Source organism: Aspergillus oryzae, chromosome 5 (assembly GCF_000184455.2).
Source record: "Aspergillus oryzae RIB40 DNA, chromosome 5".
Lineage (NCBI taxonomy): Eukaryota > Fungi > Ascomycota > Eurotiomycetes > Eurotiales > Aspergillaceae > Aspergillus > Aspergillus oryzae.
The window spans coordinates 1,087,062-1,109,064 of record NC_036439.1 but is presented as its reverse complement, the minus strand read 5'-3'; the positions used below and the strand labels follow the sequence as shown (position 1 = coordinate 1,109,064).

General features: G+C 46.5%; 6 protein-coding genes across 6 annotated transcripts; 3 read left to right on the top strand and 3 right to left on the bottom strand.

Moving 5' to 3' along the window:
* Positions 1-4,510: 4,510 nt before the first annotated feature.
* Positions 4,511-6,748, top strand: AO090701000474 (uncharacterized protein; the record flags this gene model as incomplete). Its single annotated transcript, XM_023237296.1, has 4 exons — positions 4,511-4,950; positions 6,181-6,423; positions 6,482-6,629; positions 6,683-6,748. 4 exons carry the CDS (start codon positions 4,511-4,513, stop codon positions 6,746-6,748), a joined length of 897 nt encoding a protein of 298 aa, XP_023092154.1.
* Positions 6,749-8,077: 1,329 nt separating this feature from the next.
* Positions 8,078-8,878, top strand: AO090701000476 (CIA30 family protein; the record flags this gene model as incomplete). The annotated part of the gene is made up of 3 exons (XM_001823266.1): positions 8,078-8,121; positions 8,177-8,629; positions 8,683-8,878. 3 exons carry the CDS (start codon positions 8,078-8,080, stop codon positions 8,876-8,878), a joined length of 693 nt encoding a protein of 230 aa, XP_001823318.1.
* A 3,483-nt stretch (positions 8,879-12,361) lies between these two features.
* AO090701000478 (LipA and NB-ARC domain protein) lies at positions 12,362-13,294 on the bottom strand (the record flags this gene model as incomplete). The annotated part of the gene is made up of 1 exon (XM_001823267.3): positions 12,362-13,294. One exon carries the CDS (start codon positions 13,292-13,294, stop codon positions 12,362-12,364), a length of 933 nt encoding a protein of 310 aa, XP_001823319.3.
* A 172-nt stretch (positions 13,295-13,466) lies between these two features.
* On the top strand, positions 13,467-13,966 carry AO090701000479 (uncharacterized protein; the record flags this gene model as incomplete). Its single annotated transcript, XM_023237295.1, has 3 exons — positions 13,467-13,685; positions 13,808-13,887; positions 13,954-13,966. The coding sequence occupies 3 exons, from the start codon at positions 13,467-13,469 to the stop codon at positions 13,964-13,966; spliced, it is 312 nt and encodes a 103-aa protein (XP_023092155.1).
* A 1,401-nt stretch (positions 13,967-15,367) lies between these two features.
* AO090701000480 (TDT family transporter) lies at positions 15,368-18,624 on the bottom strand (the record flags this gene model as incomplete). Its single annotated transcript, XM_023237294.1, has 5 exons — positions 15,368-15,523; positions 15,585-15,870; positions 15,924-16,220; positions 16,267-16,635; positions 18,557-18,624. 5 exons carry the CDS (start codon positions 18,622-18,624, stop codon positions 15,368-15,370), a joined length of 1,176 nt encoding a protein of 391 aa, XP_023092156.1.
* Positions 18,625-20,575: 1,951 nt separating this feature from the next.
* Positions 20,576-21,860, bottom strand: AO090701000481 (arabinan endo-1,5-alpha-L-arabinosidase; the record flags this gene model as incomplete). Its single annotated transcript, XM_001823270.1, has 4 exons — positions 20,576-20,711; positions 20,761-20,846; positions 20,908-21,381; positions 21,597-21,860. 4 exons carry the CDS (start codon positions 21,858-21,860, stop codon positions 20,576-20,578), a joined length of 960 nt encoding a protein of 319 aa, XP_001823322.1.
* Positions 21,861-22,003: the final 143 nt, after the last annotated feature.

Below are 22,003 nucleotides of genomic sequence, written 5' to 3'. Positions count from 1 at the left end.
GTTCGAGCTGACTGTGCCTTGTCGCACTGCCACTTAATAATTTAGGCAACATCATAAAGGCCCTTGTCTGTCATTTCCTGGTTCTTGGCAGCCGTTGACATTCATATTTCCGAAGTGGCTGAGAAGAGTTCTTTTGAAAGAAGACTGGCTCAAAGAAATGACTCGAGGTCTTTGTCCGTCATGTGACGTGTCCGATCATGACGTCTGCAGCAAAAAGACCCTGCACATCATTCATGTTTTGTTTGTTTGTGTACTTTATGTATGCACAAATATCTATGTTATGTAACTCATGATCCAGCATCCAACTGGCATTAGGCGGCCATCAATAAACATCCGAATGAAGTTTCATGAAATTTCTGCAATGTTTCTTGTTCGTTTCTCTTTAATATTTATTATTGATTTTTTAAATTCTATTTTTCTGTACCTCCTGCTGGCTCCTCTTTCTCTCTCCCGCTCCCCTGCAGTACAACCATTAATATCATTACTATAGCTTTACCCCAGCCCCCTTGCGTCTTCTAATCAAACAGAAGGAGGACTCGAAACATATTTCAAGGATCATACCGGCAAATCAGAGCTACCTTAAGGCCAAGCCAAGCCACTGTGTAGCTGACAAGAGACAGACCGACATTCGTAGGGCTAGCGTCTCAATAGTGTCTCAGCAAACTCATCAGGCTTCCCATTTGGGCCGCTAAACCCGCCGCAAAAGTAGGACGGGCTGAGCTGTGCTCTCTGATACATTTCTCTGCAATGCAAGACTTGGCGTGTTTGAAATTCAGAAATCTGCGCAGAAATCGAAAAATAGGAAGTAACTGACATGAACCAGAACTTTTGTTAACATAGAAAGGGGGTTATTACATAAAGTCTGCCCTTGATATCAAGTGCCGGTTCATGTTGGTGTCAGTGAGGCTTAACTGACTGTTTGTCCTTCTCGATGGATTCTTTAGCGTGGGGGCCATCTGCGGAGGGATTATTTCGCTTTATGCACAGTAATCAGGGCAAGGTAAGATGAGCCACAATCTTACTGTTGACAGACGATTAGACCAATAATATGACGCTGTCGAAAAGGTGCTGGGTCCAACAGTGTTTAGTCTGGGTAGGGCTGGTAGGACAAGCATCCACTTAAATCCGTAATCGTACTCGTACTGAATTTCCTTTTGAAGAAAAGAGCCTCGCGGGGAGTCCATACTACGCATATGGCTATCGTACTGGCAATATCTACCTTGGAGTCACGGAAGTCACCAGGTAGAAGGGTATGAGTGGATGCAGTACGCTAGGTGGTCTAATCTAAAAGTGGAGATACTAATAAGACTGTACAGGAAAAGCGAACAAAGGAAAAATAAGCCGAAAGAAACAGATCAAGCACCAAGGCATCACCGCTACGCCATATAGACTACCATTCTGTCAACCAAAACCAGAAATCCCTCTCGTATTATCTAGAAGACACCTAACTACAACGTGTACTCCGTCACTGGCTACCTATGCTTACGGACCAAAGCTGATCAAATTGAACACCTCCATCTACTCGATGGCTAAGCGGTTGGAGACGTATATTAAACTGCTATATGGCCACTGGAAGCGACCAAAGCAGGGGGTGAGACCTCCCACCTACTATGGTGGGCCCCTTCAAGAGCACAGAAAATAGTATATGTCTCTGATGCTAAGGCACTTTCTGACAAAATTCGCGAAAGGTTTTGTGGACCTACAAATAGCTGCATTTCCCTCTGCCGTAACTCTGAGAAATGGTAGGATTTCGGGCGAAAATAAATGAGGGTGGATGCCTTGTTAAAGTCTTATGATATCCCTCCCAGGTCTGTGTGTCGAAAAGTTACTAGCTCTCTCCCATCTGACCATCTTGTCCGCGGACTAGAAAGGTTCTGTAGCAGATTGTGTGTATGCACTTCATCCGGGTATCTCAGCTCGGAGGATCCCCAGGACGTGATGCGCATGGTTGTTGTAAGTAGGACGTCGTGCCCTATCAGTACCACTCTACCTCTAGAGTTAAGTATGGTCCATGACTATATTCAGGTATTTCTTTCCACACATTAAGCCAGCATTGAGGGATCCAAGAACATGCCGTTTCTTTTGCCGATCACACCTTGATGCACAGTGTGTGTGTGTATGTAGAAGGAGCAAAAAATACTTCTCCGAGAAGCTGAGTTTACATACTTGATTCACGATCTACAGGACTCTGCACAAACCAGCACAGTTGTATGAAAGATATTCACAGTGGCGCCATCACGTGCGGTGTCCATAGCGATGTCTTGTATTCAGCCAACATATGAGCAGCCCAGACACTGGAGCAGATAATTGGTTCGTTTGAGAATGTACTTCTACCCCTCCCTTCTTTATCTCTTCTCTTTTAAATCGCAACTTCTCTTGTGCTCAAGCATCACGTCATCTCACCAAGACATATACTTCCATGGTCCGTGATATACAAGAAGTGGCACAATCATGGACTATGCAACGCTTGTTACTCTCCCAGTGGAGTTGATGGAGAACTTAGTGTCTTTCCTTAACTTACATGACAGGTGTAATCTCCGACTAACTTCACGAGCTATATCCAACAAAACATCCCTAATCTCGTTTAGGCACAACTTCAACCGAAAGAAGATACAGTTAACAGAGGAACATCTCCAGGCCTTTGTTACCGTGACACAAAAGGAATGGCTGGGGTGTTACCTCCAGCACTTGACGGTGACAGACGTGCCAGTGGGCGATGGCCAGACTATAGCTGAGCAACGAGCTGTGACCCTTCTACAATGGGCTTTGACGCAGCTGCGCGTCAACACTGGACATGGCCTTCTGGAATCACTGACTCTCACAATCAACACAGAAACAAATCGCCGAGGTTGTTGGAAAAGCATATGGGAGGCTGCAGCGAAGCTTTTTCGGGTCACTATGGTAGGACTTGGCAGGAGCAAACTACACGTGAAAGAAATCGACATATTTAGCAGTATAGACCGCTGCAGCCTGGCATGTGGTGAGATCGCAAAAGTGTTGAAGAGAGTGAACATGTCTGAATCATTGAAAAACATCAAGGCTATATCACTAAGCCTGTCGCATCAGCAATCGAAGAGACAGGAGAAAGGCCAAATGCTTCCTCCTACGATTGGTCGAGGCAACACCCAGGCTATAACCTGCTTATTGAACATGTGCCCGAAGCTCGAATCTCTCCACCTGCACTGGTACAACCTGGACATTTTTAGTTTGACCCAGGCACAGAAGGAAGAGCAGCATTTTTTCGATCGAATCGCGGACTCCTGTCCTATTGGGCGCTTGAAGTATTGCACACTGCAAGGAATCCATACTTCCGAGCAGAAGCTGCACTATTTCCTCCGTCGCCCACGCCTCCGCAGCCTGACTATGGAACAGATACGGCTCGACTCTGGTACCTTTCAATCAATATTTGAATATTTATCATTAAACATGACAAAGCTGCAGTATCTCCGTTTGGATGACTTCTGGGAAGATAAATTACTCTACTTCGACGGCCCTGGGCAACCAAACCTCCCTAGTATTAGCGGCCCCGATCTACCTAACTCCATAACGAGAACCGGACGCGAAACACGCAGGCTTATCCGGTATTGCTTCAGCATGGGCGGATCGCTACCAGGTGCTGATAGTAGACGATGGATGGAGAAACATTGGCGTCTCTACGGACCTCCACAAGGGCCTTAGACGTGAAAGGCACTGACTGTGGTGCAAACTAATTTGCTTTCAAGCGTTCGCTGGCATCGGGATAATCTCAATTTGTTTTTTGCTGGAGGCGTCAATATTATCCGGAATGTTTGATTCATCGTACAGACACAGATAGCTAGACCTTAGTGTCTTTAGCAGTTCCCTAAGTTTGTACTGGATCAGTGATTCCTGTCTCCTGGATAACGGGCTATACAGACTTATAATTAACTGGGTTACTCGCCATAAGTCTGCCTTATCAGAGTGGAAAAATGGCAGGCTATTACCAGACGAAGCCAAGGACTGATCTTTGAAATGTCATGAGGCATGAGTGACATTGTCTAATCATCAAATGGTCATTCGCGTTCTAACGGAAAGAACGAGTATGCTATTTCCCTCTCAAGGCTTCACTTTCGAGTCACTGCCCTCCGCCTATTCATCCGCCTCATCTTTGCTTTGCCCCCGAAACCGTTGGATATAACATATTACTACATTCATAGATACGGATATCAACAGGCAAAACTGACACCTTTCATTATAACTTTCGCTATTCTTAGTATTTAAACCGACACAACCTCGTCAGAATCCTCGTTCTAGTGAACGTTCTCTTATCGCGCAATGACAGAACCACTAGCCTCTCCACTCCTTGATCTGCCGAGAGAGTTGTAACGGTTAATAATCAACAAGCTTGACTAATCCCTCCACATTATCACTTTCGCAGACAAACAAATACTTTCGATTCTTTATCCCTACACAACCTCCCTCCACAATACTACTTAGAAGACGGTATCTTTGTGACAAGGAAACATGGCCCGGGTAAGTCTCCGTCGGTGCAATGAATTTACCCTATTGCTATGAGGCTAACCTCTGTAGATACGAGAAGTACTTCGCCTGCAGTCGCTGCCTCCATCTCCTCCATTACTCCCATTTCCGCTGCGGTCAAGTGCGTGGGAGATGGGCAAAATTATGTTCTGGAAGATGCTTTCGTGCTTGTATTGGTTGCCTAGCTCATGAGCGCTTTACATTGTATATGGACCGCCACCGCAATCGACCTGGAGCAAATGGCCCTGGGCCAAACGTTGACCGAAGGGCTGCTCAAGCGACCGTTCCGCCATATTGGCCTCCTCCCAATCCCGTGCAGCCTCCTGCGTATCCCGCGTTACCTTCTGCGTATCCCGCGCAGCCTTCAGTGTATCTTGCACAACCTTCAGCATACTCCGTGCAGCCTTCAGCGTATCCCGCGCTGCCTTTTACTTATTCCGCGGTGCCTCCTGTGTCAGTGATTAACTACTATAATGGTCATGGAGGCAGCTATTTAGCTGGGGGGTCATACTATATATATTGTTGGCTGGCCACTATCTAATAATATAGGCAATGTCCATCATAAGGACATTTGCATCGGATGGGGGCGATGGGAGCTCTCACAAATGAGTAATGATGGTATGTACATCAATCGAAAAGTGTTTATTGAAGGCCATCTTTGCTCTTTCTGCGTTCCTTTTGCCTGCCCATAGAATGTGCAATGTGAATTCGCTAACGCCAGTTTGATAGACATGTTGCGAATGCTATTTTCATGGCTACTCCCTACTTCATGTAGTTGGTCATATTGCTGTGTTGGCTGGACCTGTGCTGTGCATATCTTAATACAGGTTCTTATGCAATAATGGGGAATGTCAACTGCGGGATACAAACGGCTCCTGGGGATCAATCGCCCGATGGAAATGGCATCATTCAAAGGTTGTTGGAAAAGGCCAATTGGAATTTCTTTCTCTCCCGTTTCTCCCTTTGTCTCTCTCTTTGTTCTTGTCCTTTCTTTTTCTTGCTCGCATCTGTCTTAGATGCATCCCACCATTGTCTTATCTTATAACAGGTTAAATACCGGGCGATTGGGATGGCTATATTATACTGAAGCATAGGACGAGTTAGAAGCACGGCTTTCAAGTGCTCGTGCCTGCCTTCACTGTTGGAGCTCGGAGAGGACTTAGGTTCTGTAAGTAGATATGTAGCTTGTTAGCCTTATATGTACTATTGATTCCTCACACGGGTAGTATCTTTATTGATTTAGCTGTTTGTAAGGTGCGCTCTTGCGCGACCTACATTGCGAGTAACCTGTTTGTTAGCGTGATTCCGTGTAGTAATATCTAGCTTGACGCGGTACATCTATAATCTAACAGGAAAGGTGCATTCAGTACTCGGGATTTGGCGGGATTGAACCTTAGCACCTTAAACTGCTCATAAATTCGTTCTCTCGGCACGACAGGGAGAGAGCTAGGTAACGCATGACCAATTCAACCCTATATACTTGAAAGTTCGTAGATTTCTCACGAAAGGGCCGCCTATTAGTCGCCAAGGACTTCTGATATCCCATACCTATACGCAATATGTCACATCTAGGAAGTGGTCAACATGTACTACTGACCGGCGCAAACGGATCTGTGGCCTCCCACATCCTGGCTATCTTACTTGAGGTATATCTTCTTCCTCGCGAATGTACGGATTAGACAGGCTAATTGAGATAGCGTGGATACGCCGTGACTGCCACCGTGCGCTCGCAGCAAAAGGCGGACGATATCATCAAAACCCACCTCTCGTGGAAGGGCAGGATCAACTTCGTGATTGTGTCGGATCATTTAATGTCCTTTTTGAGGAGGTCACAGTGTCTTTCACCTATATTATTCACACAGCGCCTCCCCTGAACATTAATGTCAAGGATATCCAGAAGGAGATGATTGAGCCTGCTGTGATGGGGTAAGAGATTGTCTTTCTAACTTCTCGTAATGGAGACAGAATGTCTGATAAACTCTAGGACAACGCAGATACTGGAGAGCGCCCATCGCCAAGGAGGAACATCACTCAAACGGTTCGTTCTGCTAGGGAGTGCAGTTTCCGTCCTGAACTCCTTCGAGGATATGAGTCGCGAAGGACGCCCTTACACTGAAGAGGATTGGAATCCAGTATGTCAGCCTTGTTCCATCTCAACCTTAGACCAAACCCTTATATAATCTAGGTCACTGCGGAACAGGCTATCGAGCGCCAGGGCACCATTCTAGGCTACAACCTCTCTAAAACCTAAGCCGAAGACGCAGCTTGGAAGTTCATGAAGACCAACAATCCTGTATTCGATCTAGTCGTGATCAACCCAGACATCATTACCGGACCCATGATTCATCCAATTTCCGGCCCGAGATCAATCAACGAGACTAATCATTTCACGATCGCGAACTTTTATCGATGGGACGAACTCGAAAGTCGAGGATGTGCGGTTTCCATTTTATCACTTTGTACATTCAACTTGACCTATTTAGTTTGATTTTTAGGAAGGAACTAATATGTGTCAGGTCGATGTTCGCCACGTCGTCAGAAGCCACGTTGACGCCTTGACCAATCCTGCTGCCCGTGGTAAGCGAATCCTGCTCATCTCGGGCCTAATTACACCACAGTTGGTTGTGAACCTCATTCGAAAGCATTTCCCAGCACTGAGGGAACAGGTCCCGGAGGGTAAGCCGGACCAGGTTCTACCGCATGGTGTGCATCCTACGGGATGGGATATGCGGGTTAGCTTGGATGTCTTGTCGAAGGGGACGAATGAGGGTCAGTGAAAGTTTATTGACTTGGGGAAGAGTGTTATGGATGCGGTGCAGTCTATGATTAACCACAACGTTGTATAAGTTTGGATATGTTTTGATAGTGCGTGTTTAGGACTAGGTATTTCTTAGTGGCGCTGGTCTTAGTGTCCAAATTGCAACTCCAACGGCATTTTGCACAATATAATGTTTTGTAATCCCTAGTCAAGGATACATCATACGTAGACAAAAGTGTCAGTCAGATATTGTCTTTCTAAATCTCCCTTTTTTTCTCTGGATGCCAGTTCATGACCGAATTAATGTAAAAACACATAAGGGAATGGCCGAAAGGGCGTACGTACTCTTGAGGTGTAGGGCGTAATAACCTACAAATCCCGTATCCCAAACCCTGATGAGATAAGCCTGATGGAACATAATCTACCCATTATATCCGCGTACTATGCTATCGACATCTTGTATTGATTCTAGGTTTGGTATATCCGTTCCTTTAGGATTATTTAGCTTGATATCGTCTATGTCATCGACGTACCTTGTTGTACGCAGGAGATGCAAAGTTCATGAGTTCAGACTCAGATTTGCATCCCTTAATGTCCTATAGTATACATAGTGCCTCAGAATAAACCATGTATACTCCGATATTCACTAAGCTTTGCTACATAAAGACAAAAGACCCTAACTTCAATCCTTCCCAATCGGGCTAATTCCCGATACAGACTAGCGCCAATCAGCACCTGACGTCACAGGACCAAGCTCAGACCTACTCCGCATCCCATCGGAACCTCCCGAAGTGCCACTTCAAACACCATCAAATCATCAAAATGGACTCAAAAGTAGCAAGACTACCCCTTTTCGGGGGCCCCAGGTAAGTTCTATAATACTCTCAATCGTTTCCTGTATAATCCACTGACAAGAAAAAGAGCATGGCACTCCTCAGACTGGACCTCCACTGACGACCGCGTCCGTGGCGGATCCTCGCACTCCCACATGAGCTGTTCCCCCGCTTCTCTCGTCGCCCGATTCCACGGAAACCTCGTTATCACCACGCTCGGCGGAGCGGGATTTGCCTCGCAGCGGACCACAGGCGAAGATAGAAGCTGGGATCTTTCTGGCTACGACGGGTTGGAATTGCATATTGCTCGTGGGGATGATAAGTTGTATACCATTACGCTTAAGGATAAGACTGCGCCTAAGCGGCCGGATGGAAGATTGGAGAGTACCCTGAGCTGGGAGTATGATTTCCATGCGCACGGGGAGAAGAGGGTTTTTATCAAGTGGGCTGATTTTAAGCCTACGTATCGGGGGAAGGAGCAAGTGGATGCTAGGCCGTTGGATTTGACTGGGGTGAAGCAGATTAGTTTCATGATGCGCAGGTATGTGGCTTTTGGTTAACTGAAATGGGGTGTGTAGTATTGACTGTGTATAGCTTCTTCGGGATACAGGAGGGAGACTTTAGTCTGGATATTGTCTCGGTCGCTGCGGTTCGATACAAGTATTATCGCGATGACCCGGAGGAGGAAGAGGAATATGTTATGGTCGATGAAAAACTGGAAACTGTGGCGGAGACTCCAAAATCGCGAGGCTGGCTTAGTTGGATTGGAGAGTGCTGTGGCTTGAGCTAAGGCGTTGTAACTGCAGTCATCGATGTGTTACGTAGGGACATGTCTCCTATGCGTAAGCTGCGTTGTCAACACCTGGTCAGGAGCGAGAATTCACTCGGTTCTTTCATAGCGATATGCCACGCTGTAGTTGGACACGATGATAGCTCTCCGCTGGAAGAATCTGGTGTATATTTCGTGCTTATAGCCTTGCATCGTATTGATACTACTATACTTCAATGTGAGAGGGAAAGAACTGCCAGCGTGGTGCCATGTCATCTATAACCCATCGCCTAATGTAAGGGATACCTCGGCACGTCCAAAATGATCATCGCAGGTAACACCAGGAGAGACAACTATCTCAAGACACAGAACGCCATGTCCATCCATGTTTAGCTCCTTCGTTGGGCACTATGATGAGGGTTGCATCAACTCAGCCCCTTGGGCCATCTCCTTTGTTTTACCGTCCAACACTTCAACCAATATAGACCAAGGTATGTTAGACTACATATGTGCAAGGGATAAGGTCATGTGGGATATAAGCAGATCCCTATTCGTCGACTAAGGGCCAGATTCATCCAAGTCCATGTACAGGAGTTGCACAAATCTTCGCACTGCCTAGGGTGTTTTCATTTATTGGATCGCTGATAGGTAACATCCAGATAACTGCTGCATGTGGAACACAGTGAGGCCAAGCATAGACATGATTGACAAATTCAGTCTTGACAATCTCAAGTATAAAGTAACCGGGGTATTAGGTATTGGTGTTGCATCCTTGGGTACTAAAGCATATGTGGGAAAAGGTGTTGCCTTTGACAACAAGACGCGACTGGGTGATATGCTCTCAACCTTAGTCTTGCTATTTATATAACCCAGCCAAGCTCGGAACCCTCAGAGCTGGGAGGAGTCTGACCAAGACACACTCGACACTGGCCATCCTTATAATCATCTTCGACGTCGACAACTCGCGGAAGGTCGCGAAGCCTTCCACTCGGGGGCACACAGCGAGCTTGGTCAGGACGCATAAAAGAAGTACTGCACCGTTGAACGCCGTAAACGTACATATGGCCACAGCCATGTCGGCCCCTATAATGCTCACAGAGCAAGTCGCACATCACTAATACTATTAGTGTTTGAAATCACGGATTTCCAGATGTCGCACCTTCTGTTCTAGCGTTTGCTATTTATAAAAAGAGGTGAATGGTCTTGCTTGAGAAGTTTGGTATTAATCGTAGCTACTACAAGGATATCAAACCAGGCTGTCCAGACAGCGACCTCAGAAATGTGATCCTATGTGATGGGGAAAGCTTGATCTAGAGTTCAAGGAGACGGGAGCGCAAGACAGATTGTAAACGACGTGAGAATGAGATGTTGGTTTAGCAGATGGTCTAAAGATAGAGGGGATGGACAGTTTCCCATGTAGTTGCTGGGAATCGAGAGACGGTGGACAATCGGGCATGCTTTTTGTGCAAGGCGAACTATGTGCAGGCTGTCTACTCCAAAGGGGAAGGAACACATTTGTTCGTTCTTGCTGGTCAAGCTCTCTCCGCTCGATTGGTGGTTTCATACATTGAATACAATGTCAGGCCATGCCCATTCACTATATGTTGACATCCAACCTTTGAGAATAACCCCCTGTTGTCTCCTCAAGCATGTCAGAGGGAGTGTGAAGTGAATTCATTTATTGTGAATTGACCCCACTCATAGTAACTGGGGCGACTCAAAAACATGTCAGAATTGTCCGACGTGTCCAAAGACATAGGGCGTTGGTAATCGTTCTGGACTAGCCACATATCAAGGTCAAGTTGATTGGCGTATTTCGAGATAAAGCGTGGTCAAGGTCGTGGAATACATTATCGCTGTGTGGGGATAAGGGGTGTGAAGTTTAGAAAGTAACGTCCATCTCGTCCATCTCTTGTATAATCAGTTGTCATTGTCTGGCTTTGGATCCAAAGTATGTGGATTCCAGCTTCATGTTAGCTGAAAACCTGCTGTGAAAGGAAATAGGTCAACAGGTGTGCTTGAGATCTGGTGTGTTGAGCGAACAGTGTAAATAACTGCCTGAAACCAGCACGCTAGGAAGGGGCGCGGAAGGAAAAATAAACAAATCAGAAGGCCATACTACTCCCATATCCAGACTTGAAGGGGTAAAACCGGAAGCCCTTCCGTGGAGTCGTTATACTTCTTATACTACCTGTGGTTGTAACTCGTTAGAGGTCGGGAGATGTTAAGTGTCAATACGTAGAACGCAAATATTCTTAGTCAAGCATGACCATGCGTGCTTTGTACCCCTAATCCTTATTCTATTAGTAATAGAGAGGTAACTTGAACATGGTTATGTCTAATGAAGGAAATGATGTCGTCCAAGGTCAGTCTCAATGTCACTCCCTCACTCAATATATATTCGGTCGCATGGTGCAAATATATCTGCACAGAATGTCAAAGCCATTATTTGCATATAGTGTTTTTATCCTCAAAATACAGAATATTCCGCAGGTTAACCATGTAGTATCACTACCAAACCTACTTTGTAGTACATGTTTGAACCGGAGTCTTCGTGATGGACAATCAATTTCCCTTTTCGGCCCACCAGCCCTATCCACCCTATGACATCATCGCCCACCCATTCAGCCCTGAAAACATCATCGCCCATCATAAATGATAACCCCGACTAAATATACCCCGATATCTTGTCAGACAGGTTCCACATTACGCAACTCAATCAAGCCCCCGACGCAGCCCTGTAGACTTCATCCAATGCCCATCTCAAGTGGCGACTATCACTTCCGAAATCAACTTGCGCCCAGATCTCGACTGAACAAAGGATACAAGAATAGAAACTAGTCAACACCACTGATCTACCACGGATGATATCATTAATATCAATCATGTCGCTTGGATCCGACGTTTGTTTACTTATAAATATGGGAGGTTGAGATGCTTTGACTCGAATTTCTCATAGCATTCTCTTGCACTTTGATATCCCATACGAAGATAAACTATTTCTTGTACCAAATATCAAAACCAACAACCCACATCAAAATGGACAAGCTTGCCTCGAAGCTTGGTGGTGGACACAAGCACGGTGGTGCTGGTGGTGCCCAGAATGAAGACTATGTTGACAAGGGTAAGTATACCCTTTTCCATCATTCACAATGGAGAGTACAGTACATATATTGACGAGAAACAGGCCTCGACTCCCTCGAGACCAAGTACGGCCATGGCAAGGTCGACCCCCATAACTCGAAGGTGCGACAGACAAATGAACGCATCACTGATTCCGCGAGGAACAAGTTCGAGAGTGCTACTGGGTATGTGCTACAATTTCCAATGCCTCTTTAGATGATATGCGCAACTGACGATGCATCGTGTAGAAAACATGTGCCCTCTAAGATCTCCAACTAGAGAGAATTCGTTATGACAGTCATGATTGAGACAGCGAAATGTATTATACTACTGGCTATGCATGCATAATGAAAACAACAGGTTGTGTATTATGGAATTCACCTATAATCGTTTAAAGGAGGAGAGAAGTGATTCAAATCCCGATGAAGATGTGTAAGGCGACATCAATCTGGTGTTCATCCGACACAGCTGTAGCATGTTTTGCACGTCGGCTGGAACCGGGATGTTCCCCTTCTGACATGCAGTGACGAGCTGCTCGTAGTAATTCTGTGCCTGTTGATAATCCCTCTTGCCCATGTACATATTGGCTATCATGCCCAAGATCGCCTGGGGATCGGGACTACTCAAGATATCCCTGCTTTTGGCCCAGTCCAGATATCGTCGGAACCAAGGCATAGCCAGCTCGAGGTTTTGCTGGGAGACTAAGTAACTATATGGGTTGCTCTGTTTGGCGTACATTAAACCCATGTAAACCACGATTTGAATGGTTTCGGGGTTGTCTGAACCGAGGTTTTCTTCAGCGGTGGCGAGCGCTCGTCGTAGCGTTTCCGATGGCTCTGTAAGTCCGCCCGAAGTAAAGATCTGGCATGCACCAAGCAGCCGGAGACTTCGAATGGAAAGTGGGTGATGAGGGCCCAGTAAGTTGTTCATCTCCCGGGATGCCTCTTGGACCACATTGACTATGTCTTCCGTACCCGTGTGAAACCGGGCTTTAGCCATCGCCTCGTTGCTGCTTGAGAGTTTGGCTACTATCAACTCGATAGTGTCAAGCACCGCGGCGTATGTCTTGATATGATTCTCACCCAGCAATCGCTTGAGGGATTCAGTACGCTTTTCGGCGGTGGCAATGCCCTCCTCTCGTCGCTCGACGGAGCTATATGCGTTCGCCAGTCGACGGCGTGTTTCCAGCGTGTCGATATCGTCTTCTCCGATCGTCATCTGCTGCCGGGCGAGGACATTGGCACACACGGACTCTCCTTCCTGTTGCTTGCCCTGGGAGACAAGGATCTCTCCCATCAAGCTTTCCGCTCTCATCGTTAGTGGATGACGCTTGTCGAGTACGCGCTGACTGTTGTTGGACACCCATTGGCACCATTCGGCCGCTTTACCGAGATATCCCGACTCGAGGTCGATTTCCGCCAGATTATAGCCGACCTGCAATGTGCTATGGTGGTCTGCACCCAGGGTGCGCAGGTGCTCCTGGAAGATGGTATACTCCACCCTCCGTGCGTCATCCCACTTCCAGTTATTCTTGTACTCCGCCGCTTCGATCGACCGTGGATCATTGTCGAAAGGATGGTATAGTGTCCCGATGACCCTCTGTGTCGCCGCCTGCGAAGTTATGCTCGGAGGAGGATACGGAGCGCTACTGTTGGTATGTCGCGGCGGCAATGGCGGTCCCGCGCGTGGAGATGGCGACGGCTGGGTAATATAACCCTGTTCCGTGACAAGTAGCTGGTCGGCTATCTGTTTAATATTGCCCTTGATGAGTTTGTACATGGCCCCTCGTGTGCCGACCTTGCACATCTGAGAGTGATCTGCATCTAGCTTGAGACGTGTCTCGCGGTTACCAGGGAGTCCAAGGATGGCAGACTCTTCGTCTACCACCAACTGCGACCGTTAGCTCCGTACGTCCTAGTATACTGATCTTCAAGTTAAAAAAAATATGGTTTAAGTACTCACATGGCTAATAGAAGCTGGGCCTGACCCTCCCAGTAGGACCTCCTTTCCTTCGATGAAACTGATCACTCGATAGTCTTCCAGCTGGTGACAGAATCGGCTACTCATCTGTCTTGTGAATAAGGAGTTGTGTTCCAGGCAATCGAGGAGGTCGTTACTGGCATGCCCCTTGGACACGAACTTGGCGACCTTGGCTGCAATCTTTCCCAACTCAACACCTTTAGTACCGTGGTGTGGAGTACCGAAGAAAACAAGACCGTACGTGCCCGTGCGGATGGAAGTATACTTGGGATCCTCTTGTGCATTCAATAAAGCCTATTGATGAGATGTTAGCGCTGAGTCTACTATCGACTGACTATCCGATTATGTCTATTCCGGATCATGCCGTGATCCATCTGGCCAACGTACCTGTTTTATCACCAAACCACCTAAACTATGTCCGATAAAGATGATCTTCGGAGGCCGCGCATTCTGCGTAGCGTCAGCCTTGTCTCGAACTTGAGTAAAGGCAAACCACGTACCACCTGCGGACTCCGCTCAAGGTCGAGCAAGTTCAGTAATGTATTCGCATGGTCTTTCACACTCGCATTCGACATAACCTGGGGGTTTGTGACGTATGAATTATAGCCATGGACGAAAACTCGCGCCTGTGGGATATCTTGAGGGAGGTAATCCCGCGGCCAGAAGGTTCCATTCTGATGTGTTCATGTTTCAAACGCATGGTCGACTCGACCGCGAGGATTGAGACCGTGTACGAAAACAAAACTACACGGTCATTATGTATTCAAGCCATCAGGACGACTTGACAGGTACTTACTCGATTTTAGGTTGCTCTGAAGGAGTATAGACTTCTTCTAAGAATGGAAACTCGTAGTCTGTTGTATCCTTCTCTATTTAGCAACAACTATATACAACAGTACTTTGCATTTACCTACCATGGTTGCCACTCAATAGATCGCGATTGAAGGAATGAAGAGACGGGATCAATCGGGCGGGAACCCCGGAATCTATAGGTACTCCCAAGACTTCAGCCGCAAGACGGCTCCAGCTTATCGTCCAACAAAGTCATGTGGGTTACAATCTGACCATAGGAAGTGAGGCGGCATCGTTTCGCCTATTAATGCCTGGTTGGGTGTTCATACGAGGCTGCCGGGATAATACTGGAAGGAAGATGGCGTCGGTATCTACTGCGGATTGGCCCTTCGTAACCGATACTGCATACTAGCCGGAATTCAATCCCCAAAAGCCCGATATGATTGGTGAGCCCCTGGCATAGCCCGTATCCCATGTGATGCGCTGCAGAATTGGCGTCGATTCTGTAGACTATGAGTAAAACAAGAAGTTGCTCTCGAAGGCATGATTGCTTACAATTGAACTAATCGGCCAAAATCAGGGTCTCAGCCAGAACAAGGTTCTGGGGCGCTTGGTCTATGCTTCATCATTCGTCGCATCATCCTGACTATCTTCGAGCTTTTCTTTCAAGTTTTGCAGGCACGGCGCATGGAATAAAACTCCATGCCAGGCTCCGTGCACGGTACGGGTGGCAACCACCAGCCACAATAATATCATCGCGCTGCTTAGTATCTGTCTCCTGTCAGCCCCCTTTCCTTTCCATGGTCTCTCACAATTGTCTGCGGCAACTTACCGTCCCGCAAACCTTAAAAAACATTAAATTCATTTCCTTCCCCAAAAGGATAGTATTGGCCGCATATACTCCGAGAGGAAACGTGAATCCCCACCAACCCATGTTGAAAGGAAACGGTGATCGATAGTAGATGGTAGCGAGCGCAAAAACGAGCCAGATCAGCCCGAAAGACCACATCAACAGAGACAGCAAGAGACCGAGGACGTATGCGATATGGCCGACAAACGGGTCGATTGCGTTAGATTCGTCGAGGAGATGTCGCACCACCTTGCCCAGGTATAGGATACTACCTCGGCGTCAGACTTATTTTCTCAAGGTCGTATTGTGGCTTGCACTAACCTAAAACCCCCAAAGCCAAGTGGCCCCAGTGGCAGAAAGCAACTCACGATACTTTCCCTTGATGGAAGCTTGTGGACCGCCAAACGCTGGTAATAGATCACCAGGATCATCATGGCCATTGGCGTAGACATGCCCCACAGCACATAGGATACGATCACCGTTCCCATGGCGTGCTGCGCGTTTGGCAAAATATCCGCGATCTCGGCTCCAACCCCGGACGCCACGATTGTGGCAGCGATCGGCAATAATTGCAGTGCGGTTATTCGCTCTAACGATGTGACGTAATGTTGCGATATACTGCATATTGTTAGCAGGCAATCTTTAGAATATTGAACAGACTTACAGAATAAATGAGAGTGATGCCGTGACCGCCGCCGCTGCGACCGCATCGATAATCCACAGCCCCCAGGCCGTTGTCTTCGCCCAGTCTCCCCACTGTGGTACGCAAATAAACACCCACAACTCGATCAAGGTGGCAAAGCCCATGGGACAAGTTGCCAGGAATAACGAGTTAACTGGGTCTTGTATCATGACCTTCCAGATTTCAGGATAGAGAGTATAGCGGAGAATTGACATGCCGAGCACGGTGAGGAACAACAAGGCATTCAGAACAAAAAAGGCTATGGCTATGTACTGCAGCGCGGCATGCTCGAAAGGCATAAGATGGAACAAGATTCCGGCCATGCCTGTCCCCATTGTTGTGGAAAACCATCTATTGCATCGTTAGTCACTGTTCCTTTGCTGCTGCGGCGATGAAAATTCAACACACGATGGACTAAAGTTGCTGACGATTCTCCGCCAACCTGCTGTGTACTTTAAGAGGCTTTTGCGTTGAGGTCCTGAATGAGGACGTGAGTCACTGTCTTTCATTCTGAAGAATCGAATTCAGCGCGATTATTCAATTGTGGGCGAGAAGTATTATCCAACTGATGGTTTTTGAAGACAAATCTATTACTTTCGTGGTTTTGCAGTTGTGTTGGAGTAAAGTTGATACTAAATACCCAATTCCATGGTTTCTGATTAAGTTCCCTCGGCCGAGAAATTCTCGTGACTGTCTTGTACCCGAAGACCGGCGAAGGCCGACACCCAGCATTCACTCCGCCTCGCCTGATAAATGTCTCTAGAGCTTCTAATATGAAGATTTTCTACTAGATCTAATGGCGGTTTATTTGCCTGACAAGTCAATTGCAAGGTGGGAAGTTGGCTAGGTGCTGGAAAACGCATGGTTCAGGCACCTAATCAGAACCATGCCCTATTGCCATGACAAGTATCCTAAAACAGGGTGTTAGAGCAGATGAATATTACACAATCATTTTGAGATTAAATGATAATCTCTGGACGTTGGACATCTGACATGGATGAAGCTGGATATCCAATCGACTGGTCCACGTTTATAGCTTGTGAATATATATTAACCGTGCTTGTTCGAGTGTTTGCATAGCTTTCACGACGACGACATTATCTACATCGGTTTATACTGTCACAGGCTAGACCATTCTGCAGATCAGAGACACTGGGTAATTTCTCGTACGAAACCTTTGGCCAAGTTGGATAAAAATTGACTTCCATGTTGAGGTGTCGAACTGCCATGAGGCCCGGGGTAGAGAGGAGAAAAGGGGTTCAACTCAGTTCAACGTCGTGGTTGAACCCCTTTAAATGGAAAGTGCCAAGCCTAAGGTTGCCGAGGCATCTCAGATCAGTATTCATTCTCTTCCATAGGACATTTCATCGGTGCGTGTGTAGCTATATATGGCTCTCTCGGTCTATAGTAAAGAGGCGTATAATCCTTCACACTTACCCCCACGTGTTCTGTATATTAGTATTGGACAGAATCTTGACAGACATTAGTACATATAATAGAGAGATTATATTACTTACCAGACCAGGGAGATTGGCGCTTATATCTCACAAGCGGGGAAATAATGAATACGAAATGTGAATAAGATAACAATAGACAATGAGATGGTAGGATAACTTTAGATAAACTCCAGTACTATGCGGCGAGTAGGTTCCTCTGGACCCTCTTCAACCCTGTAATTATGGGCCAACCTGCACAAAAACTACCTAGCTACCATTTCTCCAAACCTCCCTCTAAGACATACTGTCAACAGGTTATCCCGAATAATCTCCTCCTTCCTCATCTCCAACTCGGCTACATCCCAGTTCGCTGCTACATATCTGCCAGAGAGGAAGGCTTTGTCTCCAGTTGAAAGCCACACTGCCGTACCACCTGATAACCCAGCAGTGTCTCTCATGAAAGGCTCTAACCACAAGACACTAGAGCCCATATCTGTGAGGACCATACCTGGGTGGAGGCTAACAGACGTGATTCTGGGGTACTCATTTTTGAGAAACGCAGTGAACTGAGTAATAGCTAGTTTCGTAAGGCAGTAAGCACTCATCCCTTGGGCGACAATATGACCTGCGGCTGAAGTCACATTGATAATAGTTGTTGGGTTTGCTGGATTTGGTCCTGTCATTCGCAAAAATGCTTTGGTGACATTATATGTCCCTCGGACGTTAACCTCCTTTGAAAGCATATTTAGCTAGTATTCATCATGGTCCTGATACTCCATGGTGCCATTATCTTTTAAAGAGCTGGGAGAGATATGTTAACAAGGGGAATGACTTACATGGGTCTCCCACCATTGACTAGAATTCTGATCCGTAATTGTTCCCTGCGCAGGAAGTACACCTGCATTGTTGATAAGGACATGGGGAATGCCAAACCGATCTTTAATTTTATCAAAGGTGTCCTTGACTTTTGCCTCGTCACAGATATCCAGGGTGATTGACGACACTTGTGTCGAGGGATTAATATCTTTAATGAGCTTCTCAGTCTGAGCCAAATTGATAGAGGATCGTGCCAAGAGGACGATAGCATCTGCATTGGCACGAGCGAATGATGCAGCAAAGGACTGAAAAGGGTGTTAACGAAAATGGAAATCCACTTCCTCGTTATAGGTTCTAGAAGCAGGACATACCGATCGTCCAAGGCCACGGCTACCGCCAGTGATAACAATCACCTTTCCAGCCTGGGAGAGCTCGGGGCGGGTGGGGTCAATTGCTGGATAAACGTCTCGATAGGTCTTCCTAGTGAAAGCATCGAGTTTCACATAGCTGTCACAGTCAAGTTCATTGGTAGTAATATCCATAGCTTTCTGTCTAATATAATAGAGACTGATATGAGAAATGTAAATAAGAAATCGCGTAAGCTGCAAGAGCTCAGGAGCGTGTCTCCAGATATTTATATTACTCTTCCATTTTTTGTTATTTCTCTTTCTCTTTGAGAATCATAGATGTATGCACACGACGGTACTTAAGCATAAAAGTCGTGTCGTCAGTTAGGAAATCTATCACCGACCTAGATCCTGGCATATTTTGCTAAAAGCTTTCTATACTGTATATTAAGGTTTCGAAATCAATGCTTGCACAGAATAAAGTTGTCGAGACAGAGTCGAGAGCGGTCCACTTGGCAAACTCAAACAATGATTGCCCTATAGCAATTCGAACATCTGTCGTCCATCGTCAGCTATAGCGGGTATACATCCGATATACGACGCTTTCACTGTCATATGACATACCTGCCTCCCACCCGCCGTCTGGTTCATAGCATCTGTTTACAAATATTGCCCTTCAGATTGAATGCCTTGTTTCTAGTGTTTTGTTGAATATGTAGGATGTTATCCTACCTTATCACTAAGCAATACCATGGCGACTATATCACTTTGACTTACCCGTAACCCAACATAACCTTGGTACCTCTTATACGAGGCACAATATACACGTATTTCCATTATACCGATAATTAGTCCGAGGTGTATGCATTTTAAAAGTGGTGCGCCCGCAGCAAAACACGTATAGATTTAACAAGGCCGCGTTCGAGGAATGATGCTTTATGGCCGTAGATGAGATAAAACATATCCATACCATGTTAGGGAAATGATATCTATATACTACAACATAGCTATAAAGAAGAAAAGAAAATGAGAACCACTAACGGAACTCAAGGAACCGAGCCCACGATCACCAACCCATTACGCAGCGCAACAGATCATCACAACGACTATCACCGCCTATCACAGGGGACACAAAAGCACATCTCCCGCTTCTCATTACACCAGAATCAAAAAATGTTATAACCCACACATGAGTATCGCGAGGTTCCATCCATGTCCCGTGTGGAAAGTAAGCTGTGACGCACTAAGTCACAGCGCCGAAGATCCATGTAATCCGACGATCGCACGGGCTACTTACTATTAATAGCGCCCTCGGTACTTGGCCGTGAGCGCGAGTATCTATAAGGGGTAGCTTGACACGATTTTTGGGATGAAGGAGGTGATGGGTTTCTATCACTGAAGATCTTTGTGTTGCTGTGCCGTCTATCCGATGGATCTGTGTCCCTTGAGGTGCGATAGGAAAATTTGAAAGTTTTGGCTCAGTCGCATAAGATATGTATCATGAGTGTTAAATGTTGAAATCGTGCAGATACTGGAATATTTTGTTCTAGATAAGCCAAACTTGTACAGTGGGATGAAAGATAGCCGAATTAAGAAGATCAACCGACCAGTTTTCTCTGTTATTGAGATATATTCTCCACAAAAAGCTGAAATATGTACAAAGTTCTTCTCGCCACCGGAAAAGGTAGCTTCTTAAACAGAAGGCCATCCGCTCGAGAAATCGATCGCGTTCCATCCAAATAACTTCTGGGAGTCAGCATATCCGATGGTGGTATCAACGTAGTGATAGTAAAGCACAGGGCCAAGGTTCGGGTCGGTGTAGACACCCCTACAAAGGTTAGTAAATATGAACTCAAGTAGAGATTGTTGCAACATACTGTCCACCAGGTCCATAGACATTATCATGGCTCTCAAGAACGACGGTACCACCGCCATCCGTGCACGCAACACCGCTCGCATCAACCTACATTATTAGCCGATCGTCTTCAGAATGGCAAGAGTAAAAGAGAAAAGGAGGCACTCACAAAGTTTCCAGTCGGCGTACTCGACCGACAAACCTTGATTTTATACTCCTCCCCTTCAGCGGGTCTACTGGTATCATACCCACAGCACGTTCCCCATGAGTAAAACAGGTAGTAATAATCTCCATATTTGTAGAGATAAGCACCCTCGACTGGATGTGTAGTAGCCGGATCGAAAGCAACGTTAACCGGCGTTGACGTCGAAGACGTGGCATCTCCATTCAGTGTAACTTGGAAAATGTCCTGCCAGAAGGATCCAAATGTCAGGTAGTTGGCGGAGCCGTCTACTAGCAGGTTCGCGTCGATGGCGTTGTATTGGTCACCCGTTGTGGATGTAACGATCGAGCCCTTGTCGGTCCAGGTACCTTCCTCCATGGTTTCGGACGTTGCGAGACCGATGGCGGACTCTTGGGTACCGAAGCTGGACACAGCGTAGTAGAGGTAGTAAAGGTCACCCACCTTTTGCACGTCGGGTGCCTAGGAGTTGTCAGCGGCAGGATGCTTGTTAGTGAGTGCGGGAAGATGAGTATGGACCGTCCATTTCAACATCGTTTGAAGACCCCAGCGAAAATGCGGAAAATAAAGAAAAAAGCAAAAGGTAAAGGTAAAGGTAAAAACTACAAAACAAGATAAAAGATCGAGGGGAATAAGAGAACTCAAATTAAGGGATGATAATAAAAATAGATACGCACCCAAGGATCATATCTCCCCGAGTTGTCAATCGAGGATCCACCAGGTAATACAGATCCCAGAGCTGTCCAAGGACCCTCAATGGACGAAGCAGAAGCAAAGGAAATATTATTCCCTGTTGAGAACCGATAGTACGTTCCGTCGCCATTCTGGATCAAGGAAGGGTCATGGATGTTGCAGGCACCAGAGCAAGCCCCCGGGTTAGCGTAACCATGAACGACTGCAGCCCGTAGAAGGACTAATGCAAGAGACGATTGGAGATACATGGTTAGCAAAGATAGAGAGATGGGTGGCTTGAGGATTTGTTTCCTCTACGAGATGCATGGTGCTATATATACTAGAGACCCAGAGTCTTGTATTTGTCTCCCTGTGTATGTGCGCGCAGTCTACCTCAAAGACGTGCCTTACT